Consider the following 26,830-nt stretch of genomic DNA (forward strand, 5'->3'; position numbering starts at 1 on the left):
GGTCCATGCAATGGTTGGTCCGTAGGGTGGTGAGATCTCAGCATGTGCCTGTATTTGGTGTACAAGCACAGAACTTGGCTTACAGCTATGCTCTTCTTCAGAGTTTCAGATTGTGGGAATATTACTCCTGAGTTGTTACTAAATGGCTATACTTAGAACCTATTTATATTACACCTGTGGTTACTTATGGTAACGCAAATTATTTGGATATTAGACTTATCAAACTGGCCATATCTCCACATAACACTTATATATCTCACTTTAAATCCAATTCATTCAACAATTTATTACAAGACAACCTTCTCTCAAGTCCATAATCATGTATTTGTTAAACCAACAATGTCCATAATCTTGTAAATATTATTGCATCAATGTCACCCGCTGTGACTGTGATACCATAGTTCATAATGAAGTGTAATGAAAATCCTGGATTGGTGGCCCAGATTACTTATAAATACCATCACAATTCAAGGGCAGTCAAATTTCTCATCATTTTCAGTTGTATATATTTCAATCCGCTCCGTTGTACTTCCCGCTTGGCTAACAGCTATGCTCTTCTTCAGAGTTTCAGATTGTGGGGATATTACTCCTGAGTTTTTACTAAATGGCTATACTTAGAACCTAAAAAAAATTAATCTGTAAAAAGAGAGGTAATTACGTTTGTCTGTTGCAGCAGAAACAAATATTCCGTCACCTTTGAAAACGCTCATGTTTTATTCCAGCATAAGGTGCTCGTGGACTAGAACTGCACATCAGATGTATGAAGTGGGATAAAGTCCATGAAACCTCATACTGGAATAAAATGTGCTAATTGTCCAATTTGGCAAGTGATGCGTGAACAGACTCAAACCCTTCACTTTTGTTACTCAGGGCGGAGATAAAAGATTTTCTGCTTGAGGAAGTCTTTAATCTTAATTATTTATTTACTTACTTACATTTCTATACTGCCACGTCCTTTTTGGGATCAGAGTGGTTCCCAACAAAGTCATAAAAACTACATAAAATACAACCAATTATAAACTATAACGCAGGAAATTCAATTTAAACTATACACCCCAGACTACTAAAATGGCAACTTCCATAACCAAAAGCTCATAAAACCCCTAAAAAGAGGGGGAGGATAGAAAACAGTTTCCACTTAACAGTGGAAGCAGTAAGGGGGTGACGATAGACATGGTGAGGAGAAGGTTAGGCTGAACTAAAACCCAGATTAAAACCAGGAGTAAGAGAATGAGCATAATTTAAGGGTGCAATGTGGTAGCAAAATCTGTTTTTTGATCGAATGCTTCTATAAGCATGGAAGTCTTTGCTTCTTGTTCTATGCCTTAGACGAAAGAAAGTGCATAAGCTTGAGAATAAACCAGGTTTGCTCTCAGAGGCTCATTCCGCACATGCAGAATAATGCACTTTCAAACTGCTTTCTGTGCTCTTTGAAGCTGTGCGGAATGGCAAAATCCACTTGCAAACAGTTGTGAAAGTGGTTTGAAAGTGCATTATTCTGCATGTGCGGAATGAGCCAGAGTTTCTAATGTCTGAATGCAGGCTAAGAAGAAATCAGCTCTCTTTTCGGTTGCGCTTGTTTTGATGAACCTGAAATTCGTGATGAATATTTCTTTATAATTTTTTTTTAAAAAAATAGCCGCTTTAATTTGTCAGTAGGCTAGAACGTTATGACTGCACCGGTTTCTCTTGCAACCTGTTTGAATGACAATTTTGACTGTGAAGTACGAGAAATTTGAACTGTTCAGCAGCACTGCCCTGGGTGAAACCTGCCTTTTGCGACGGGGTTTTAGGAACACTCAGACACCTTTCCCCCACCCTCCTCCACGAGAGCAAACTGTTTCTGGCTGTTTATTTGAAACAGTTTGGCAGCATGCCTCTCTGCCCGCCCCCTGTCCCGTCCCCCACCCCCCGTCCCCCTGCAGGCACACAGGTTCTCTCCTTTTCTCCGGCAAAAGGAAGACATTCCTCTGTTTTGCTTGGCCATTTTGTAGCCTCTATCGCTCTTCCTCCGCCCTTTCCCTCTTCCTTTTTGTTCCCCTTAACTTAAAAAAAATTGCCTTCCGATTCACGTGGATTGGAGAGCCAAAGCCCCCTGCTGAAGCACTGTTAGACCACGGTGACTTTGCACTCCCTTGCAATTCTAGCTGTCTGTGCATGCATATGTATGGTATCTATAGACAGGAGATCTATAGATCTTATATAGAGCAAAAGCGGATACCGCAGCATGGAGCCTTTAATGCGAAAATGCAGTATCCTGAAGAGTAAAGGAAAATGGCTCATCATGCATTCCCCCCAGTTGGCAGCAACATCTCAATAGCAAGGGCTTAAAGCCGTGGTGGCGAACCTTTGGAACTCCAGATGTTATGGACTACAATTCCCATCAGCCCCTGCCAACAGCATGGTGAATTAGCCCATGCTGGCAGGAACTGATAATTATGAACCCCTAACTCTGGAGTGCTGGAACTTGCACCACCACTAACTTAAAGGTATTAATAATCCATCTGCCTCTGATCTCCTACAACCCTTTCCACTACATCGAGGTGTGAGAGGTCTCTGAACAAATCTCCTGCCGAGCTGGTAGAGGACAGGTGTCAAACTCGCGGCCCTCGAGATGTTATGGACTACAGTTCCCATCATCCCCTGCCAGCATGATGCTGGCAGGGGATGATAAGGCAACAACCCTCTCGGTACGGACTATATCAATAGAGGTATTTAAAGCATTGGGGGAAGGAACGCTGTGTGCATTAGGATTGTGGTGTCTATGGAGAGTTAACAGTTGCACCTGCACATTTTCCTGATGCAACCCACCTCTCCCCCGCCCCCCCCAGCTGCTATAAGTAGAGAAGGAAGGAAAGGCAGGCAGGCACCGTATGAAAAGTGGTCTATGGGTGAAAAGGCTTAAACCTGTTCTTTCTTAGTTTCATGACCTTTTTTGAAACCCCTCCTTAGTTTAATGCGTACCCTCAGCGTAGGGGATCAGCTCAAGTCTGGTTTGGTTCAAAGTGGATACTTAAAATCATGATATGAACTTGTTGTGGTGAGATTTCCGGGCTGTGTGGCCGTGGTCTGGCAGAGCTTGTTCCTAACGTTTCGCCTGCATCTGTGGCTGGCATCTTCAGAGGTGTATCACAAAGGGAAGTCTGTTACACGCCGTGTCCAGTGACACACTTCTCCCTGTGACACACCTCTGAAGATTCCAGCCACAGAGGCAGGCGAAGCGTTAGGAACAAGATCCACCAGACTACGACCACACAGCCCGGAAAACCCACCACAACCAGTTGAATCCGGCCGTGAAAGCCTTTGACAATTCATGATATAAAGTTTGGTGTGTATCCAAGGGAAAGAATACATTCTCTTAAAACTAGGCCTTGCAGTGGAGTATGTAAGGAGATTTAGGGGCTGCAAAGGCAGATCAGGGTCTGATGTATGGAGCACAGCCCACCGGAATGTACCTTTGTGCAAACACCATTGAAATGGTGGGAGTGGTACAAAGCTGCTCTTGACCTATCCCTGTTTGTTGCTCTGGGGTCTGTGCAGTTTGCCTTCCGTGTTGATCACCATGCACGGGAGTGCTGTCAAGGGCTTTCCATCATGAGTTTCAAAATTTCTTGAAACTTTTGCTAAGTAGAAGTAAGCTAGGGCTACTTTTCTTGTAGCGGTGGCTCACGGACAGCTCCTCCGCTGGGGTGCTGTGTGGTTTCCGGGCTGTATGGCTGTGTTCTAGCAGCATTCTCTCCTGACATTTCGCCTGCATCTGTGGCTGGCATCTTCAGAAGATCCTCTGAAGATGCCAGCCACAGATACAGGCGAAACGTTGTATGCCAATAAAGGCTTGTGTGGTTGGTACAGGCAAAACGTCAGGAGAGGACGCTGCTAGAACACGGCCATACAGCCCGGAAACCACACAGCACCCCAGTGATTCCGGCCGTGAAAGCCTTCGACAGCTCCTCCGCTGTTTCTGATCTACAAAAAACAACTGGAAGAAGAGGAGGAGGAGTTTGGATTTATACCCCACCTTTCTCTCCTGTAAGGAGACTCAAGGTGGCTTACAGACTCCTTTCCCTTCCTTTCCTTCTGACTATTCATTTGGAGCACACTAGCAGCTTTTTAAAATACAAAAAGCTACATCCCTCCTGCTTCTGTGCTTGGTTGCCTGGAAGCAGTCCTGCTTCGCCATAGGCAACCAGCTGCGTGCCTTAGTCTGACACAGGAGCGGCAGTGACACAGGAGCAGCTGTGGCGTAGGAGGTTAAGAGCTCGTGTATCTAATCTGGAGGAACCGGGTTTGATTCCCCGCTCTGCCGCCTGAGCTGTGGAGGCTTATCTGGGGAATTCAGATTAGCCTGTGCACTCCCACACACGCCAGCTGGGTGACCTTGGGCTAGTCACAGCTTTTCGGAGCTCTCTTAGCCCCATTTACCTCACAGGGTGTTTGTTGTGAGGGGGGAAGGGCCAGGAGATTGTGAGCCCCTTTGAGTCTCCTACAGGAGAGAAAGGGGAGATATAAATCCAAACTCTTCTTCTTCTTCTTAGTGTAGAAAACCCTAGATCCCCACTGTATTCTTAAATGCCTTTTTCCTCCTCCACGCAAAGGATACTGCAGGTACTTAAGACTCCTGCCCATTACTGCTGCCAGTGGTTGCTTTTCTTTATGGTTTAGACTGCATGCCCTTACCAAAGAACCGTGGAATGTTAATTGTACTGTGCTGGTCTCTTCCCCAACCCCCCTTTTTGTTTTTTTTCTCCTCCCCCGTTGCCCCCATCTCTCTCTTCCTTTTGTATCTCACAGCAGTCTGAACAGTGTTAACAGTAGTGACTCCCGGTCAAGCGGCTCACACTCTCACTCACCCAGTTCGCACTATCGCTACCGCAGCTCCAACCTGCCTCAGCAGGCGCCGATGAGGCTTTCCAGCGTGTCCTCGCACGACTCCGGATTCATGTCCCAGGATGCCTTTCAGTCCAAGTCGCCGTCTCCTATGCCGCCGGAAGCACCGAACCAGGTAGGTCTGGCGGCCATTTTGATTACCGCAGTGCCTCGTCGGCGTTCCGGCTGACGCCTCACGAAGGCAGTGCAGTTGGAGAAAAGAAACACTGTTTGCCCGTTCCATGATTCCTGTGTCAGACTACAGTAGATCTTTTAAGGCCAGGTTCACACAGGCAGGGGAATGAGACGGTAACGAGGTAAAATGGAGTTCATTTACACCCTGGCTTTCATGGCTTACATCGGTCTCCTCTTCTCCATTTCATCCTGACAGTGGCAATCCTGTGAGATAATGGGCCTTTCCCCACTCTCCCCTATCCCCCCTATGCCGCGCGCCCCGGCGTCCCTTTGCAAGAGCGCCAGGGATGCTGTGCACTGAGGGGGCGCGACAGCGGCAGCGTTGGGGCGGCTGCGCTGTCGCCGCCCCTCTCGTGGGGAGTGCAGGGGGACCCCGTGCTACTCTCCTCAAGTAGCGCGGGGCTTAAGGTAAGTGGGGAAAGGCCCGCAGTGTGTGTGACTGGCTGAAGGTCACCCAGCAAGTTTCCCTAGCAGGGTGGGCTTCGAACTCAGGTTCCCCAGATCCTAATTTGACACTCTGATTGCTGGACCATTCTGCACACCCCTGCATTGTTCCAGCTTTGAATGGTTTTTCTTATTTTTTAAAAAATTCCCCGCAAATCAGACTGAAGGGTTCTGCCTTCTTTTTTTTCTTGGCGAGCTGGTATTCTAGTTGCAGGGAGTCCAGAATAACAAAGCGTTGCAAAATGGGATCTTCCCATCTGCAGCATGAAGGGGTGCAGCCATTCTGCCGCCTCGAGGGGAAGCCCAGGCTGGAAACCATTGTTCTTGCCTTTGCATATGGTGGAGGAATATTTTTCTGACGGAACTGTATTCTGACACTCATTTCCCCTCTATGAGCACGTTCATTTCACTGAAAATTGCACTTTGTCTTCTTGATAAATGTTTGAATCAGTTCTGGTTTTGAAATTCTGGGTTGAGAATTCTCAGGACCGCACCGAATTGCCTTCTGCATAATGAAATGAGTGCCATGACTCAGACCACGGAGTATTCCCTGTGTAGTTGCTTCTTTCTCTTTGGCATGGCAGAGACCTGCCTGAAATCTGGCTTGCATGGAGTGAGCCCAGAACAACGCGGGCAGCTCCCCGCTGCTGCTGTGATACTGCTAAAAGCTTTTTGAAAGCAAGAAGAAGAAGAGTTGGATTTATATCCCCCCTATCAGTCTCCTGTAAGGAGACTCAAAGGGGCTTAAAATCTCCTTTCCCTTTCCCCCCCTCAACAAACACCCTGTGAGGTAGGTGGGACTGAGAGAGCTCAGAAGAACTGGGACTAACTAGCCCAAGGTCACCCAGCTGGCGTGTGTTGGAGCGCAGAAGATAATCTTAGTTCCCTAGATAAGCCTCCCCAACTCAAGTGGGAGAGCAGAGAATCAAACCCAGTTCCTCCAGATTAGAGTGCGCCTGCTCTTAACCACTATGCCACTTATACAAAGCAATGGCAAGGTTGGTCCCTTTCCGTGACATCCAGTTTCTAGGCAGACGTGTGTCGAATCATTACCCAGTGGGAAATCCAGTTGTCTGAAATCACTTTTTGCCCGTTAAAAACATCAATCGTCTTTGGCTGGGCTTAAGGAAAGGAGGAGGCCACTGCGGGCAGGTTAAAGTCCAAATTAATAATCCAAATCACAACAGTGCAAGTAGCCATTTTGCCGCTCTGGGTGTTTTCTGTGTGTGCGTGAATGTCTCACTACTCACAAGAAGTACTAATGGACACATGCAGTGTGTGGACAGACTCCCTCAAAAGCTGTTTAATGTGTAACACGTCTGGTGTTCTTTGTAAGCGACTGACGGTTTCTCGTCTTGGCGTGGACCTCTAAGGGCTACATGGGAGACCCACACAATGCCATATGCTGTGTCTGAAAGCAGAATGCCATTTCTAACAGTACCGCTACGAATGGAAGTAGCCTGCCCGTTTGCTGTCCAAGCTCTTTATTATCTCTACTGTCGGAGGTGCTCTTGGGTTTCCCATGGTGTGAGTTTTGTTGTTTGTGGTCGTGGGATGAAGGAATGCATTAAACAGCTGATGCATCTCTTGGTCCCATGGGATCGCAGGAGGTGAGATAGAAAGGGAGGACATTTGGGACAGTCCAGGTTGATTGTATCCCATATCATTGACCAGTTGGGTGTCAGCTAACCCATGCATAATCATGGAAAGGATATCACAGATGAAGCTGAAAGGTGTGTTTAGGGGCCCATGTGGTTGATTGTGGAGTCAGTCTCATCTTTGGAATCCCCTTCTTGGTCTTGTTCGAAGACCTCTGTCCACAGGACCTGGGGAGCATGTATTGTATTATTTCCCACGAACGTACGTGGAAATGATTCAATCTGAATGGAAAATCTGTGTGTGAGGGCCGGCAGGAATCATAAGAACATAAGAACTAGCCTGCTGGATCAGACCAGAGTCCATCTAGTCCAGCACTCTGCTACTTGCAGTGGCCCACCAGGTGCCTTTGGGAGCTCACGTGCAGGATGTGAAAGCAATGGCCTTCTGCTGCTGCTACTGCTGCTCCCGAGCACCTGGTTTGTTAAGGCATTTGCAATCTCAGATCAAGGAGGATCAAGATTGGTAGCCATAGATCGACTTCTCCTCCATAAATCTGTCCAAGTCCCTTTTAAAACTATCCAGGTTAGTGGCCATCACCACCTCCTGTGGCAGCATATTCCAAACACCAATCACGTGTTGCGTGAAGAAGTGTTTCCTTTTATTAGTCCTAATTCTTCCCCCCAGCATTTTCAATAAATGCCCCCTGGTTCTAGTATTGTGAGAAAGAGAGAGAAATCTGCTGATCTGCACATGGATTTTTGGTTCTCACGCCTGCTGCTTCCACACATTTCCCGCCATTTTTCTCTCTGCCCAGCAGCGTCAGCGGAGAGGCTGACTGAATGCAGCCACTGTTGCTGCCTGGGCTGTAGCTTGACCGTTGTCTAACAGAAGACCATTCAGAGAACGTAGTGCTCTCCCATGTAGGACCTGCTTCACAGAAAAGCCATCTTCCACAAACAGTTGGCTTGTGATACCACAGATATTTGTTTCCCGCTGAGGGAGAAAGGGCTTGTGTCTAGAACCAGTTGCTTTCGTCTTCCTGCCTTGTTACTGATCAGCATCGGAAAGCTTTTGGCTGTGTTTAATAACAGTTTTTTCCCCTTCAGCCCTAACACTTTGCTTCTCTCCTCTTCCTCCTCCTCCTCCTCCTCCTCTGTGTGTGTGTGTGTGTCTGTGTCCCTCATTGGTTCGTTTTGCCTCTGTTGGCTTATCTTTCTCTTTCTTTCCCTCGCTGTGTCGTGGTGCCTTTTTTTATTTCAACCCCAGCAGAATTCGTCCAGCTCTGCCTCCTCAGAAGCCTCAGAAACCTGCCAATCAGTGAGCGAGTGCAGTTCCCCCACCTCAGTCAGCTCAGGCTCGACCATGGGGGCCTGGGCCTCCACCGAGAAGGTGAAAAAGCTTTGTCTCTCTCAAACCCCATTCTTGACTCCTCCCTGGGCTCTGTGAAAACCCGAACCGTCCACACTTCCATGCGCTCTGACAGAGGATGAGACTGTGCAGATGAGAATGGAAATCCTTCCCAGCTCCTTAAAAAAAAAAAGTTCTGACTTACAAAGCCATAGAATCTGTTCACACGAACATAAGAAAGCGGCCGCCATTTTGGGTGTCATGGCTGGTTTTGTGAACATTCCAATATGGCGTTACGAACATGGACCGCCGTGTCCTAAAAGTAGATGAGCCTGAAGAAGATGGTGTGTTGTGACTGAGGTTGGAGTGTTCCCAGGGCCGTTTATTGTGCCGCCCAAAAGTCCTCTTGATAGGAGCAGCAGTGGCGTAGGAGGTTAAGAGCTCGTGTATCTAATCTGGAGGAACCGGGTTTGATTCCCAGCTCTGCCGCCTGAGCTGTGGAGGCTTATCTGGGGAATTCAGATTAGCCTGTACACTCCCACACACGCCAGCTGGGTGACCTTGGGCTAGTCACAGCTTCTCGGAGCTCTCTCAGCCCCACCCACCTCACAGGGTGTTTGTTGTGAGGGGGGAAGAGCAAGGAGATTGTAAGCCCCTTTGAGTCTCCTGCAGGAGAGAAAGGGGGGATATACATCCAAACTCTTCTTCTCTTCTTCAGATTTCATGAACTACTATTCCCATCAGCCCTTGCCAGTATAGGCAATGCTCATGTTGGGAGGACTGATGGGAATTGTAGTTCATGAACATCTGGAGAGTTGCAAGTTTGACACCCCTGCTTCATGGTAACAATTGGCTTGCTGCAAGAAGCACCTTCTCAAAAAGATAGTACTAATTTGAATTGGCCTTTTCTGATAAAAGACACGGCCAAAAGTTTAAACGTTATTGGACGTTCGCACATGTACGTGCCTGGGTTCCAGCATGTGGTTTCCCAAACCCCCCTTTCAAAGTCTGAGCATTTCAAAACAATCTAGGGCCCGGAACAAAACTACACGTTGGAGCCAAAGAGAGTGATCAGATCCCTTCTCATCTGGCAACGGCACCGATTCACTCTCCCGTCTGACATAATTCCATCGCCACCGGAGCATATCATTTTCTGAGGCTGTACTGCCACCCACTCACTGGAAAGGGAACCTACTAACCCAGGCTTACTAACAGCTTTTCGGGAAGGCTGCGTTTTGCTTCCAGAGCCTGAATCGAAATCGCCACTTGCCGCTGAATAACCAAAAGCCTCCGAGCTCTGCGGAAAGGTCCTCCGGCGGGCCTTCGTCTGATCCGGCTCATTTGTGCTTTGAGGAGAAACTCCCCAGTAGCTTGCCTCCCTGGGTTGGCTGCCTGCAACCGTTCAGCCCCCGAAAATGATCCCCCCCCCCACTTTGGAATGTTGTTGCCTGTTAGAGGAATAGTAACGAAGCATGAGCCAAGCGCTGTGTTGGGATGTGACATTGCAGGCGTTACCCGACCCCCTCTTTCTTTCCAGCCGCGCATGCCCGATTTCGCCTTGAATTTTTTCCACCCCCATATTTGTCCTATTTATATTAATTTCTCTCTCTTTTTTTATTTTCTTTCCTTTCCAGTTGTCTAATGGGTTTTATCACTATAGTTTGTCAAGTGGTCCATCTTTAGCCTCAATTGGTGCAGGGCCCATTCCTCATTTCCCGTCTGTCTCCCACGCATGGACCCGGGCTTCCTCCTCCACCCTCCTTCCAGACCACGGTCATTATTACACCATTGGGCCAGGCATGTTTCCATCATCTAAGATCCCTAGCTGGAAGGTTTGTGTTTCTTTTGTTTCTGTCATGCTCGCCTTTCCATCCTCTCTCCTCCCCCCCGACCCCGTTTTCCACTGCGGAATGTTACCTATCAAACTTTTATTGATTTTTTCCCCTCCTCAGCTTTTAATGCCGTTCCGAGTTCTTGGCCCGACAGCAAAGGATTTCTTCCCTCCCTTCAATTAAATCAAAGGCAAAAAATGTAGGGTTGGATCCAGTGGTGGGATTTGAATAATCTAACAACCGGTTCCAGTGGTGGAATTCAAATAATTTAACAACTGGTGCAATACTTTTCCATCGGCCATTACAAAGGGTCGCTACCTCTCTATCTCTCTCCAGGATCGGGTCTGTCCACACTGTAAAAACCAAGTGGAGACTCTTGCTCACATTATCCTTGACTGTCCGAGATATGTGGGTATTAGGAATTTCTCTCCTGGGCAGGTCTTGGACAAATCTGAAAGAGACTCTGACAACTCTGTTGTGGAGCTTTTGTTAAATAACACAGAGGCCGTGCTCTTGGAAAAAGTAGCAAAATTTCTTTTACAAGTGACAGAATTTTCTAAGTAACGTCCAATGCTAGATACAGTTTATCTGTCTGTGTTTTGAATGTACTTTTGATTTGTACTTCAGAAATGTCTGTAATGCTCTGGAGCCTATTTTAATATGCCTAATAAAGGTTGTTGTGTTGATAACAACTGGTTGTTTACAAGCACCATTTTAACAACCGGTTCTGCCGAAGTGGTCCGAACCTTCTGAATCCCACCACTGGTTGGATCCATTTTCCTTCAGCCCAAGGAGCCTCCCTTCGACACAGCTGTTTTATTGAAGGCAGGTCCTTGGGATGGAGGAACGCTCCCCTTGGCATTGTGTCAGGGAAAGAGCAGCATATTTCCGCACTGTTTCCCCCCCCAGTTAGCAATAACTGAACTTTGAAAACTCAAGTGGATCATTTTTTTATGTGGGCCAAGTCGAATACACATAGGTATAGTACAGTGGTGGTGAACCTTTGGCACTCCAGATGTTATGGACTACAATTCCCATCAGCCCTAGCCAGCACGGCCAATTGCCGGGGCTGATGGGAATTGTAGTCCATAACATCTGGAGTGCCAAAGGTTCATCACCATGGGTATAGTAGTTAATACAGATATTTACCGATGTTTTATTTTGGGGGGGGGGGGGAGACTTTAGTTTGTGCAGATTAATCCTTGAGAGGGAAGAATGATGGGTTGACTCTACTGAGGAAAGGAGGCTCTGGAGCCTCTTAACAAATGAGAGCCAATGTACCAACCCATCGTGGTTAGCATTTTCCAGTGGTTTTTATCCAAGTGTAAATATACAGGGATCAAAATGAACAGTCTTCTTTGCAGGCATCAAACCATAATGGCAGAACTGGTACGTTGCATTGTAATTGTCAGGGTCACTTGATCTCGTAGGGGTGTATTCACTAGGCTTCTGAGAAGCTGTTCAGACAGAGCAGGTGTGTTCAGAGAAGAAAGGAACATGTGGATTCCTACTGAGGAACAGGTGGACATGGTTTCACAAGCTCAGGCTATTCCATACCTGCCTGCCCTGGGATCACATCTGGGTCTTGGATACAGAAAGTTTGCTTCAATTTGAAGGAGAAAGCAGGAATGTACACTCACAGAAGGCTTTCCCAAGTCACACATTATCTCCATATATAAAATACAGCATGAGGGTTTATCTAAAGATCATATGTGTTTTGATCTATGTGTTTTTTTTTAAATAAGGACTGTGAATTCAAATATTGGAGGACTGGATTCAAACTTCATTTTCCACCAGTCGAAAGGGTATTTTCACCAGCAGAAGTCGGAATGGGTTGATTTTTGCCCGTTCAGATTTTCAACGGGCATTTTTCTGTTTATCTTTACAGCAGGCCCTAAACTGGTCCTGTCTGACCCTTGAAAACAGCTTTTCAGATAGATGCCGAGGTCTACAAGAGAAAGAGGGAGGGAGGAAAATTTTTGTTCCACGAACAGAGGGTCTGTTTCTTTCACTAGGGGCCTATCCCTTTGTCTCTCGACATGTCCTCAAATGGGTGTAGGAGTGTTGACTGGCAGTTAAACGATACTGAAATTAATCCATGGGAAGGTGCCCCGGTGTGGTTGCTGTGAGTTTTCTGGGCTATGTGGTCTGGTAGTTTTTGCTCCTCACGTTTTGCCCACACCTGTGACTGGCATCCATTGGAGGGATGTCACGGAGAGATGTGTTTCTTTCCGTGACATACCTCTGAAGATGCCAGCCTTAGATGCAGGTGAAAAGCTAGGTGAAAAAAACTGAAAACAGGTGAAAAAAACTATCAGACCACGGCCACATAGCCCAAAAAACCTACAACAGCCAGTTGAAAGCCCTCAACAATACATTGCCCCAGTTTGCTTCCTTTTGACAAAAAGGCGCTGCGCAGCATTTTTAGCTCAAGATTAGACTCAGCGATACAGTTTGACATCCAGGCTCAGAGAGTAACTCATGCAGAGATGCTGTGTGCAGCCCTCTGAGGACAAATGCTTCTCTGGAATTCTTGTTCTGGCTCAGTGCAAAAATTTATTGGCCCCGATGGAAGCTGACAGGGAGAAGACACGTTCAGAACAGTAACTCGTGCAGAGATCCAGTGGGCAGCCTTCCCTATGGATGAGTTGCTTTATGCTCACAACGCAAAAGTAACTGTTTAGTTCCGTGGTGGCGAACCTTCGGCACTCCAGATGTTATGGACTACAATTCCCATCAGCCCCTTCCAGCATGGCCAATTGGCCATGCTGGCAGGGACTGATGGGAATTGTAGTCCATAACATCTGGAGTGCCAAAGGTTCTCCACCACTGGCTTAGTTGATTTGTTCTCATAGCACTCAGTTTGGAAATTTGGTGAGGTAATCCTAAAGAGGCTGAAAGAGGAGGATTGGGGCGTGAAATTTCTCTCTGTGTAATAACTTTGATTGGGCAGCAGAATTCATAGTTGTAGAAGCGAAGTAGAGCAAAAATCATTTGGGGCCAGTATTCTGCACAGGGAAACCGTAGAGTAAACTTGGGCTGATCCCAAGTTTTCAGAACCTTCATTTAAAAGAGGAATCCACATCATCTGCCCTTCAGCTATTTGCGCAGGTAGTTTGTGGCAGTTTCGGACTGATCAGCCACATGCAGCAATCCCAAATCTTAGAATGCAGCCTTCCCTTTCCCCAGGACGAAACATAGTCCAGATCAACAATCAGCAGCCCTTTCCTTTAAAAGTTGATATACTGCAAAACTGGAATGTACATTTACAGTCACCCAATTACAGAAATCTCTAGACCTTGGGCCTTTCCCCACTTACGTTTTGCAGTGCGCTACTCTGAGCGCGAGCGATTTCCGCCCCGGGGTCGTGTTCCCCACTGCCCCGTCAAGAGTCACCAAGACTTCTACAAGCGTCAGCAGATATGACGCCCAGCTGAGCGAGGACTAGAGTGCAAATTAGGGGCGGCTGCGTTGTCGCATACGCCCGGACTCGTCGAGAACACCGCTTTGGACCACGCGCTATTTGGGGAACCGGTAACGCGCAGCAAACCCGTGAAAGTGGGGAAAAGAACCTGGAAGATGCTTTCTAGCGCTGGCCACTAAAATGTGGGCTTTTTGAAGCAAGGGGTAAGCCTAGACTGGCCATCCACTCTTTCCTTTGGGCTAGTATGATGCAGGCCAAAAACCTAGAGGGGATAAAATTCCAAACCATCCTCTGTCTGAAGATTGGGAATGCGGAGGAGGGTCTTTGAGTGGCAGCCAGGAACATAATTCTGAGTATGGAATAGACTGTAATTATAGGCCATCTCTGATCACATGATTTAGCAATCTTTGAGTTGAGGCAGAAGGTTGAGGGAAGCCATTCTATTTACCTGAAGATAAGGGAATGGAGGGGATGTTTTGTGGCAGGCAGGAACATTGTTCTGAAAGTGGGACAAACTATTCATATCCTTGAGCCATTTTCTGGTGAGATAAAAGTGCATTCTCACGGTAGCCAGGAATGCCCCGATCCTTGCAAAACGTAGGTTGGGTTTACTACCCTGCGCTGCTCATGGCGCATTTCAGAGCAAGGTGAACACAACACCATTTAGCCACACTTTTCCTGCATGAACAGGCTTGGTCTCTTTCGCCCCGTGGCCCCTGCAGCAGAGTCCGCGTGCCCTTTAAAACGCAACTCCTAAAAATAAAGACCTTGCAAACGTATCGATGTGCCTCGATCCGAGGAAAAGCTAGAAAGGTGTTCATAGCCTACTGCACAGAGAGCGTGTACGTGATCGGAATGAAATTTCAACTAATGGACATTTTTCCCTAGGATTGGGCTAAGCCAGGTCCTTATGACCAGCCTATGGTAAACACTTTGCAACGCCGCAAGGAAAAACGAGATGCGGACCCTGCTGGGGGAGGCCAGAATGGACCGCCTCTTCCCACAGAGGAAGCCCAAAGACCCCGGAGCATGACGGTGTCAGCCGCCCCAAGGGTGAGGCTTTAATTTTGGAACCTTTGACAGGTTGGTCCCGAGCTGCTTCAGACCATCCGTTGTCACAACACTTAAGCTCTGCAGCTTCCGAGTTGCACGGGTCTCTGCTGCTTAAAGAAACCTCCCGCCGGAACCTTCTGCTTAACCTGCGGCTTCTCCGCTTGGTCGTTTTAGCAGCTCAGTACAAAGCGCCACCTGAGTAACAAGGCTAGCTTGATATCACCAGAGCTCCAAATCTGAGCAAAGTCAGCCATGACTAGTATTTGGATGGGAGACCACCAGGGTTTCTATGCAGACGGAGGCAACGATAGTCCTCCTCTGCTCATTTCTTGACTTTAAAACCCTAGGATGAGAATCTCCATAAGAAGAATAGTTTGGATTTATATCCCCCCCGCCTTTCTGTCCTGTAAGGAGACCCAAGGGGGCTTACAAGCTCCTTTCCCTTCCTCTCCCCACAACAGACATCCTTGGAGGTAGGTGGGGCTGAGAGAACTCAGAAGAACTGTCACCCAGCTGGCATGTGTTGGAGTGCACAAGCTAATCTGGTTCACCAGATAAGGCTCCTCAGCTCAAGTGGCAGAGCGGGCAATCAAACCTGGTTCTCCAGATTAGAGTGCACCTGCTCTTAACCACTACACCACGCTGGCTCACTAAGTCGATTGTGACTTGGTAGCACCCTATACCTTTTAAGAATCATTTCAGCTAGATCCCACTGATCCATTGCACTCACAGGGACTCCTCCTGCAGACGAAGGCTTTCCTGTGATGAAGAAAATTTAGGGTTGCATCAAAAAAGACTCCTTCTGCCCGTTGCCCTCCACTAGTTGAACTGATGCATGGGATCTAATCCGTAGTATGTAACAAGTCTGCCTTAGCTGTTCTTGGTGGAAGATCCCTGTTGGAATGCCGCTCCTGTGTATGGAGAACTCCCTCCATCTAGCTAGCTCAGGGGTCTGCAACTTGCAGCTCTCCAGATGTTCATGGACTACAAATCCCATCAGCCCCTGCCAGCATGGCCAATTGACCATGCTGGCAGGGGCTGATGGGAATTGTAGTCCATTAACATCTGGAGAACCTCAAGTTGCAGATCCCTGAGCTAGCTGGGTTTCAAGGAAGGCTTAGTGCAGTGGTGGCGAACCTATGGCACGGGTGCCAGAGGTGGCACTCAGAGCCCTCTCTGTGGGCACACACAAACAGAGTGCCTCCCCACACAGCTAGGCTGGCCTAGACGTGATCCTTTACCTGGGAGTAAGCTCGGTTGCTGGCAATGGGGCTTGCTTCTGAGTAAACCCTCCTAGGATCGTGATTCACCCATTTGAAGCATTGCACAGTTGCTTCACTAAGCTTATTCCTGAGTAACGTGTGCCTTGGAGCCAAACGTTTTTTCTAAACTAAAACCTCAGTATTCAGGTTAAATTGCCGTGTTGGCACTTTGCAATAAATAAGTGGGTTTTGGGTTGCAATTTGGGCACTTGGTCTTGAAAAGGTTCGCCATCACTGGCTTAGTGTCTGGTTAAAACCAGGATTCCCCGAGCTTTTGGAGCCTGTGGGCACGTACGGAGTTCTCAGACAGTGCGGTGGAGCCAGCCACAAAAATGACTTCAATCACACAGTGGAGATTGTTGTGTTCTGATGGCAGCATCTGCCAACGCGGCGTTTTTAAGAATCTTCGCAGCCACCGTTGGAAGCCTTTCAAGGCATAAGTCCTACCCGGCCCGGCCCAATTCCTGGGTCTAAATTTTGTTAGCTGGATCTTCAGTAAGCTAGGACACAATCCCTAAATGAGCGCGAGCAGCTAGTCAGGAAATTGGTGAAGGGGCTTCAATGATCATCACGCTCAAGGGTTTGATGCCTTCTGGGTTTGGAGCCCAGAGGTTGGTAGGGTTTCTTGCTTTAGCCAGTTGGGTTATTTGGGGACAGAGAGGAGCCATTCTCAGCCACTGTGATAGCACCGTGTCGCTGGATCGTGTGGGGAGGAAATCCTGGGACCGGCCAAAGAGGGAAATGCAAGCTGGCAGCCTCTGTGAAAGGTTCCTTATGTTGCGTTGCAAAGGGGATTCGTGAAAGGTCGGGAAAAGGGGTCGTAAAGGCTCCAGAGATCTCTGGACTTTGCCCCCGACAGTCTCTTTCCAAAAATCTAACAGGAGTTCTCGCTTGTATTGCTAGCAAGGAGAGGAGATGGAGGCGTGCGAAGAGCTGGCGTTGGCTCTCACCCGTGGGCTGCAGCTGGACACCCAGAGAAGCAGCCGGGACTCCTTGCAGTGCTCCAGCGGCTACAGCACCCAGACCACCACGCCCTGCTGCTCGGAGGACACGATCCCCTCGCAAGGTGAGGAACGGCAGTGCTGTGGTTCCAGAGAGGTTTCTCAGGCTGCGATCTGGGCCGTGCCTCTCGAGCCATCCCGCATGGTGCAGTTTGGTTTATGACATAGGTGTCAAACTTGCGGCCCTCCAGATGTTATGGACTACAGATCCCATCATCCCCTGCCAGCATCATGCTGGCAGGGGATGATGGGCACTGTAGTCCATAACATCTGGAGGGCCACGAGTTTGACACCTGTGGTTTACATCATTTATCTCCCCAACTTTTTGGCCCAGGTGGGGCCTCTGTTCTCTCGCCTCTGTTTTGTCCTCACAACAGCCCTGTGAGGTAGGCGAGGCCAGGTGTGGGTTGACAGGCCCAAGGTCACCCACCGAGCTTCCACGAACATCCATGAAATTGCTTTATGCTGAATCAGATCATAAGCCAATCACGGTCAATACTTTCCGTGCAGACTGGCGGCACCTGTTCAGGGCCTCCGGCAGAGGTCTTTCCCATCACCTGCCTCCTGGTCCTTTTTAACTGGAGATGCTGGGGATTGAACCTGGCACCTTCTGCGTGCAAAACAGATGCTCTCCCACCGAGCCACAGCCATTCCACATCAGAAAGGGGATCAGAACCCAGATGTTCCATATCCTAGCCTGGCATTAACTAGGCCACATTGGCTGCAGTAAACTTCATGCAAATGCCCCACTGCTGTCCCCATGTGTGGGAAAGAAGCCGGGGCCGTTTCCCCACAAATCTGCAAAAACATTTCTAAAACATTTTAAATCCCCTCCCCCTTTCTAATTTATATTGGCAGTCGCTTCCTCCAAATGATCCTTGGTCGTTACTTTGTGATTTTTGTCATTTATTTTGTGTTGGTTGTGTGGAATTGCTGCTTCGGTACTTCACAACAGGGTGCTGCGAATTCTCTGCAGCTTCTACCCTCCCTTCTTCGAAAATTAGCCCCCCCAAACTGAACAACCTTGGCTCAAATGCTCCAAAAACAGGCGAGGGGCAAGGAGCGGGCTCACAAAACAGAACCTGTGAGGGACTGTAGGGAAGTCGGAGAGGTGCAGGAAACGTCTCAAACGGACTGCAGAGGCACATGAACCCGTTTTTAAAATGTTTCAGCCAAATAATCATTTTAAAAGGGGATTCAATTAAAGCATTTTGAGACTGCAAATAAAACATTTTGAGGTAAAAGCAATCCAGATCGCCACAGCGAAAACGTTTCACTTCCTGCCTCAAAACGTTTTAAAGTGTCTGTGCAGAAAGGAGAATGAAGGGGAACAGTAGGCCAAAGTAAAGCACAGGGTTGTCACCCGTTTGTCAGGCTGTAAAGCCGTCAGGCTTGTGAATTTGTGATTGTGTCTTTCAGCTCTTCGTATCAAGCGATGCGAACAGGCAAACAACATGTTTGGATCAGCAGTCAGCTTGAGCTGCTTCTATCTTAAATTTTTTAGAAAAAGGAGAAAAGTACTTTGAGGCCGTTGTAATGCCTTGGGTTGGCTGTTATCTCCCATTAGAGCAGTGATGGCGAACCTTTTCGAGGCCAAGTGCCCAAACTGCAACCCAAAACCCACTTATTTATCGCAAAGTGCCAACACGGCAATTTAACCTGAATACTGAGGTTTTAATTTAGAAAAAACAGTTGGCTCCAAGGCACACATTACTTGGAAGTAAGCTTGGTGGTAGTTGGTGGCTTTGAAGCAACCATGCAACGCTTCGAATGGGTGAATCATGACCCTAGGAGGGTTTAGAAGCAAGCCCCATTGCCAGCAACCAAGCTTACTCCCAGGTAAAGGATTGCGCTTTAGTTCTTCCCATGAAAATCAGTGGGGTTTAACAGCACTTAACAGGGTTACCTACACGTCGTGCCCAGCGGCCCAGGCCAGTCTAGATGTGTGTGTGTGTGGGGGGGGGGGGGGGCTCTGACGAACTCTGTGCCCACAGAGAGGGCTCTGAGTGTCACCTCTGGCACCTGTGCCATAGGTTCGCCACCACTGCATTAGAGAGAATATTCCTAAGGACTGTGGGTCTGGAGAGGTTTTGGTTGGTCTGGCTTAGGACTGTCCTGTTTCTCCAGGCAGCTCTTGCCAAGTGTGGGTATTTATTTAGGTATTTTCTACCTTGATTTTCTTCCCAGTGGAAGCAACTCTAAGCGAGTGCACTCAGAAGTAAGTCCCGTGCTATTCTCTGGAGCGTACGGGTGCAATTTTTTAAAAATCAGGCAGAAACATGAGAGGCTTCTAGAGACCTGTACTAAAAAACAAAGCTCTTCCGCCATTTAGAAAACACCTCATTCTGCCCCAAAAATAAACTGTGCGACTATCTGCACATCTTATTTCTCTAAGACAGATAGCTGTACAGTTGGCTGCATGAAGAGATGTAGATTGGAGAGGACACAAGTGGTCAGGGAAGGCATGGTCACTGACCACAAGGACCCTTCTCACTGGTCTTGACCACCCATTTTTAATTGTGTTGAGACGGCCTTCCCTGTGCTGCTAAAGGGCACGTTTTTGACACCCAGACTTCTGCTCAAGCTAAGGGGCTCATTGTTACAGTACTTTTATGCTACCCTGTGGTTTTTCCAGACTGGTTTATCGCGGCTGAAGAAATTGCCTGGACTTTTATGGTTGCCAAGCCAAAGGTGGGGGGGGAGGGGGGGAGGAGGGGAGAGGGAGGGGTGGAGGAAGAAATGCTCCTACTCCACACCCACTTTACCACTGCTTGTTTAAACTTCCTGGGTCCCAGTTTCAGAGATTCCCATCTCTGTGTTGCTCAAACCAAGTTGCTCTTGGTTTGGTGCTTACTCAGATTTCCTTCTGGTTTCCTCAGTGCTCATTTAAATTTGCTGCCAAAGGAGGGAGAATCTGGGCAATAAGCTGTTTTCTCAGGATCATGGGATTATTTGTACGTGGGACCTATAGCGCAGAGGGGAATTAAGAGGTGTCAGACCAGAAGAAATTCTCCACTACCTTTCTCTGGGATGACAAGTTGTCAAGCTATTGGGACAGACTGGTCAGGTGGGACTTCTATATACGGATTCTCCCACTACCTTTTCCCTGTTGCTCATCTTGGTATATAACTTGAGTTTGCAATTCCCATGAAACCACACTCAGGACTTGGTTTTACTTTCTTCTCCAAGCATAGGAGTATGTCATAACACCCTAGCCCAGGGGTCTTCAAACTATGGCCCTCCAGATGTTCATGGACTACAGTTCCCATCAGCCCCTGCCAGCATGGCCAAGTGGTAGGGCTCATGGGAATTGTAGTCTATGAACATCTGGAGGGCCATAGTTTGAAGACCCCTGCCCTAGCCTGACACGTTTCATGAGAGCCAGCATGGTGTAGTGGTTAAGAGCAGGCACACTCTAATCTGGAGAACCGGGTTTGATTCCCCACTCTGCCACTTCAGCTGTGGAGGTTTATCTGGTGAACTAGATTAACTTGTGCACTCCAACACATGCCTGCTGGGCTAGCTTGGGCTAGTCACATTTTTCAGAGCTCTCTCAGCCCTACCTCACAGGGTGTTTGTTGTGAGGGGGGGAGGGAAAGGAGATTGTGAGCCCCTTTAAATCTCCTTACTGGAGAGAAAGGGGGGATATAAATCCAACTCTTCTTTGTTTTCAGCAGATGTCTAACTTACCTTTTTTCTTCCCCCTCCCAGTTTCAGACTACGATTATTTCTCTGTCAGTGGGGACCAAGAGACAGAGCAGCCAGAATTCGACAAATCTTCAACTATTCCCAGGAACAGTGACATCAGTCAGTCTTACCGCCGAATGTTCCATGCGAAGCGTCCTGCTTCGACCGCCGGCCTGCCAACCACACTGGGGCCCGTGATCGTTACGCCCGGCGTAGCAACCATCAGACGGACCCCTTCTACCAAACCGGCCGTCAGACGTGGGACCATAGGGACGGGGCCCATCCCGATCAAGACACCCGTGATTCCCGTCAAAACACCAACCGTCCCAGACCTCCCGGGAGGGCTGCCGAGCGTGCCAAGCAGCGCGGAAGAAAGCCCCGAACAAAGTCCTGAAGCAGGAGGGGGCAACAATGGGGTCACGGGGATGTCCTCCTCTTGGAGCGGCCAGGCGTCTGTCAACCCTCCGCCCACAAGTCAGAAGCCGAGCACCATAGAGGAGCAGAGACAGACGGCCCCTGAAAGCGAGGGAGAAGAAAGCAAGAGGGAGAGCCCAGGTCTCACTGCTCCCCCATGCCAGCCTGCCCCTCAGTCGGCAGACCAGGGCGCCGGGGAGTCCCCACAAGGCGAAGACATGCTGAACGCCATTCGGCGGGGAGTTAAGCTGAAGAAGACCACCACGAACGATCGGTCAGCCCCCCGCATTTCCTAGATGCTAAACCACTGCCAGAGTTTCCAACGTAACAGAGACTGAACTATCGGATGTCTCTCGATTCATTCCACTGTACAATCAGATTTTTGTAGGATGCCTAGTGACAGACAGCTGGAAAAGCTCTCTGTAAAAAATTGGGGTTAGGGAGGGAGGGGGAAGGCATTTGCAAACTAAAAGGCTTAAAGCGCAACCACTTCCTGACTTTTAATTTTGGGGCTTTTTTTGTAAATACTGCTGATTATTTTTCTGCACAGTTTTTTTAAAAAATTCTGAGTTTCCCTTTTAATTTTTTTTTCTGAAGGTGCCAAATCCCCATTTAACTTTTTTATATAACTTTGTAAAGTTTTACATGCGTAGAAGGAAGACGAATACAATAAACATTTAAGTAGCTTAAATATTTCAGCTGGGGGGGGGAGGGGAGGGAGAAGGCTGCCAGGAGGTTGCTAAGTGTTGTGTTTTCACTCTCACGAGCTTTTTGTAGAGCGCCTTGTCGTAATAGCAAGGAGACATCTTTTTTTTTTAATAAATAATTTTAACCTTCAGAGGCCTGAGCGAAGAAAAGGCCCTCGTAGAGGTACAAGGAAGTGCTTGCGCACCTCCAAAGCAGGAAACAGCGGCTGGTTGATTAAAGCAATATATAGCGGAAGAGACACAGCCTCGGATTGGTTAGAGAGGGTGATGGGGTTAGACAAAGGGGGAGGGAACTTACTGTTGCACAAGTAGCCGCCTAGCTGTAGCTTTATGGTAAGTGCGTCTGAATAAGCCATATTGGATTGCAGTGTTGTTTCTGTAGGATGTTTAAAGACACTTGGGTGCTTACCACTAGGAACTTCTTCTGCGTCGGTCCCTTACGGGGCTGCATAACAGCGCTCACCCTAGAAAAGCGTCTGTGGGATTGTTCTTTCGGAGTCTTCGTTTTGTCCTCATTCATTTTCTCTAGGACTTTACAGCACCGTTTAAGCATGCCCATCTGAACCAGAGTCTCTCCCCCCCCCCCCAATTGTTTTCTGTTTTTGTTAAATAATTTTCAGTGGCAGAAACTTTTTGCTAAAAGACAGAGAGAAATACCAGGGAGATCTCTACTCCATAGCTTTTTACCTTTTACTGGTGATGCCCAGCAGGCTGGGTAGCTCAACTAACACATTGAGAAAACGACTGATAGATCAGATTAGCAAACAGCTGGGAGTTTGAGTAAAACTAGCAACGCATTTCCGGGGGGGGGGGGGGTTTCCATCCCTCTCCCTTCTCTTAAATAGTAGTTTGAATTGGCTTTTTCAATGAAATAACGAGAGATGTGGGAATCGGAGAGGGACCGGGGAAAACACAGTTTTCGTTTTATTACAAAGGAAGGAGGGGGTTTGACCACTATTGTTTTTAAATTTTTTTCTCAGCTGTATTTTTGGGGAGCTGTTAATAGACAAATTTCTAGCTAGGGATTTTCTTTTGTTAAGACGACAAGTTATCGCTGCGACACAGTCATTTCATGGGGTCGGTAGAAACGTGCACGGCTCAGACACTTCGGTTTTTTCTGCGTTGGTGGGTTTTAAAAAAACAAAACAAAAAGACCCTGCAATCTATACGGATACCTTCTGCCTTATCTCTATATGGGTAACGCAAGCGGAACAATTAGACGACAGACCTGTGCGTTTTGCAAGAAATGTGCCACCCGTGGTGGAAGGAGCCGGTTCACGCGCCTGCGCACAATAGAGCTCCTTTGCTCGCCGGAGAGAATTCCAATCGGCTGCTATCTTGCCTACATAACCTCTTATGCTTTAGACTACATAACTGCATTGGATGTGAGACGTATCGTAAAACTGTATAGTCACTGTGTTCTATATACATTTACACTGCTGTGTTGCTGAACACTTTTTAAAATGTTACGGCTTCAGAAGCAAGCGACTGAGCATGACCCTTAACGAAAGAAACGGATGCTTTCTCCTTTGCGAAACGGCCGCTTCCCTCCTGAACAACGGTGCCTGCGGCGGTAGCCTAGCCAGTCGGTGACGTAGCCGATGCGTTCTGCAAATGACGCTTCGAAATCCCCACTGCCTTCAACGAACAACTCTTTAAAAACAATAAGTCTCGCTGGACAAAGGATGCAGTCCGTCGAGATGATTTCCTGGCATGTTTCATTTTTAACTAAACCGGTGTTTCACAAGGGCTCTGCTATCTTCCTGCCTCTCCATTCATCCAAGTGAGGTTTATGCAGGAGACATTCCCAACTTGTTTGCATCTGAAGTGTGTCTGGGGTGGGGTGGGGGATCCTCGGGAAGCAGCTGTGCCTCCCGGAGCACAGCTTTTCTCTTTAGTTCTTTTACACACTAGGATTTAACCCTTGGTTTCAAATTTTATGATTAAACAGTTGCCAAAATTCAATGTTAGAATGTGACCAGCCACATTGAATAGTTCTGTTGGGAGTTCCCCCCCCCCCCCTTTTGTGTTCCTTGCCTATTGTAAAAGCAGTGTCACCGTTTTAATAAAATGTTTCTAATGGTAAGTTATTGTGCTTTAGTTGCTAGTTTGTACTGAGAGTTGACCTCTCCCTACCTGCACCGTTTTTGTTCTGACTGCTATAAATACAAAAAAATAAATAAAGTTGCTGTTAACTGTGTTGCCCTTCTACATTGTAATTGCTTCAGCCTATATTATAAATAAAGACCTGCTGATAAACCTCTTTTAAGTGGTCATCTTTTTTCCCCACACTATGCCTTTAAATGAGTGTAGCATGATATAATGGTTAACAGCAGGTGCACTGTAATCTGGAGAACTGGGTTTGATTCCCTGCTCTGCCACTTGAGCTGTGGAGGCTTATCTGGTGAACCAGATTAACTTGTGCACTCCAACACACACCAGCTGGGTGACCTTGGGCTAGTGGCAGTTCTTTGGAGCTCTCTCAGCCCCACCCACCTCACAGGGTGTTTGTTGTGGCTGGGTGGGGGAGGGGAAAGGAGACTGTAAGCTCCTTTGAGTCTCCGTACAGGAGAGAAAAGGGGTGTGTGCAAATCCAAACTCCTCCTAAATGCCATGATCAGAAAAGAAACATGATGCAGAATTCTTAACAGGTTCCACTTCAAATACACTTGACTATACTGTATTCTTCCTGTTGAAGAGCCACAAACACACACCAGTATCCTGGACATTTTCTGCTAGCCTACCGCAAGTGTGAGCAACCTTCAAAATATCTACCTGAAAGGTTGTTGATGCTGGTTTTTATTCTACTTTATTTCAACCCCACCTTTCTTTCCAGTGGAGCCATGAAATGTCTTATATGGTTCTCCTCATAACCAATCCCTGGGAGATAGGATGCGCTGAGTGAGTGTGACTGGCAGAGGTATATCTAGGAAAAATGGAGCCCAGGGCAAAATCTGAGTACCAAGGCTGCATTTTCCCTAGATACGGGGAGAGATCGAACCGTCCACCGATCACTAGGAGCGCCAGGTTGGCGACGGCACCCAAGTCTACTGCCTGAAGCCGGCCTGGGTATGGAGAGAGCCGCTAAGCACAAGGACCTGCCCGGCACCCCTCCACGGGATTAGATGCCGTGCGCCCAGCAAGCTTACATGGCAGGGGAAGTTATGCGATGAGGTCTCCCGTGTTCTTGAGTCTGTGGCCAATAAGCAAACGGTGGGAAGTGGCAAGCCCAGCCTCCATCTCTGAAGTCAGTTGTTCCTCAGTTCTGCTGCTCCAGTGAGGGGGAAGAAAGCCAAGACCAGCTCTTTCCTTTGGGGAAGAAGCAAAGGCGTGCCAGGATACAGGGAAACCTATCAGCAGGCGCCATGTTGTGGATCACTTCTATATTACAGGAACATTTTGGGGATGTACTCAGAACAAGAGAGCATACACTGGCATAGGTGTCAAACCCGCGGCCCTCCAGATGTTATGGACTACAGTGCCCATCATCCCCTGCCAGCATCATGCTGGCAGGGGATGATGGGCACTGTAGTCCATAACATCTGGAGGGCAGTGAGTTTGAAACCAGTGGATGATATTATTATTATTATTATTATTATTATTATTATTATTATTATTATTATTATTATTATTATTATTATTATTATTTAAATTTAGTATACCGCCCTATCCCCGAAGGGCTCAGGGCGGTATACAAATAAAACATCAGCTAAAAACATGCATATAATTAAAACAGTAGTATCTTTAGGAACATGCATATAAGCCGCTTCTGCAAAACCCTCCTAATGTGAAATAATGGGTCCTGGTGGTGGTAGGGCCCTTAAGGGGTAAAGAAGAGAGAGGAGGAGCAGGGAGCATCCTCAGTGGCTTGAAAGTCTCCAAGGGGCCCTCAGTGGAACAACTCAGTCTTACAGGCCCTGCAGGAAATCCCTGGACCGCCAGGGCCGGACAACTGGAGGGAGAGTGTTCCACCAGGCCATGAAGAGCCCTAGCTTCGAGTGGAGGCCAACCCGCATCATTGAGGGCAGGGGACCTCCAGTAAATTGGCCTCTGCTGGCAGAGGGCCAGGAGTTAGAACATATGGGGTAATGCAGTCCCTAAGGTACAAGGGTCCCAGGCATAGCGCCAAGGCCTTAAAAGGTCAACACCCACACCTTGAAGATGATTGAGATTCAACGGGGAGCCAATGCAGGTGGCACAACACAGGTTGAATATGCTCGAAAGGCTCTGTGAGCAAACGTCAAGCCATGTTGGACCAGTTTTAATGCCGCCGCATGTTGATCCAGTTTTAATGCTGGATCAAACATACAGCATGCTGTGAGTGAAATATCTACTGACAGAGCGCTGCCCTGTTGCAAGAGAAAATTAGATTATGGAAAACCTGCCTTGTCACACATTTTCCCCCGAGGAGACATTATAGTGGTTGCCAGGGAGCTACAACTTATAAGAACATAGGCAACCCCACGCTGGATACGCCACCGAGTCCAGCAGTCGCTTCACACTGTGGCCAACCAGGTGTATGTTGATGAAGAACCCCAAAGATGTTTCAGTCGTTTCAAACAGCAGCCGCTTGAATGGGCTTAGTGCTTCGCTCACGCTACATTTAGCAGAAGTATAATTTGTGGAGAAACTGCAATTATGCTATGTAAACATACTCAAGAAGCAATTAAATAAATAGTTCATGCTACCATTAGCTGTATTAGCTGGTACAATATGCGTTATCGCAATGTGGTATCCATGATGTTTCGCGGTGTGGTAAATCCTCACGCATTACTAATTTTCAGGAGCCCTTCTCATCTGCAGTTCTGACTGAAGAATGGCAGGAAACACCGCGGCGTTGTCTCTACCATTCGCCGGGCAAAGGGGGGAGGTTGTATAACCGAATGCCCCCTCCTCTCTGTACGCAAGCAAAAAGCAGCCGATCACCTGGCAGGATCTCTTGGCCGCAAACTGCTGGCTCCAGTGGTGTACTGGGCTTAAACGGCACCCCGGGGCATGA

General features: G+C 47.9%; 1 protein-coding gene across 1 annotated transcript in view; it reads left to right on the forward strand.

Moving 5' to 3' along the window:
* The window catches only part of MTSS1 (MTSS I-BAR domain containing 1), a 182,877-nt gene extending 158,783 nt beyond the window's left edge, over positions 1–24,094 (forward strand). The window contains 5 exon segments of the mRNA XM_048507313.1: positions 4,792–5,002; positions 10,086–10,283; positions 14,596–14,760; positions 16,926–17,088; positions 20,735–24,094. Coding sequence (XP_048363270.1) covers positions 4,792–5,002; positions 10,086–10,283; positions 14,596–14,760; positions 16,926–17,088; positions 20,735–21,420 — 1,423 coding nt within the window. The 3' untranslated portion in view covers positions 21,421–24,094.
* The last annotated feature ends 2,736 nt before the right edge of the window (positions 24,095–26,830 follow it).

This window comes from Sphaerodactylus townsendi, linkage group LG09 (assembly GCF_021028975.2).
Source record: "Sphaerodactylus townsendi isolate TG3544 linkage group LG09, MPM_Stown_v2.3, whole genome shotgun sequence".
In the NCBI taxonomy this organism is placed as follows: domain Eukaryota; kingdom Metazoa; phylum Chordata; class Lepidosauria; order Squamata; family Sphaerodactylidae; genus Sphaerodactylus; species Sphaerodactylus townsendi.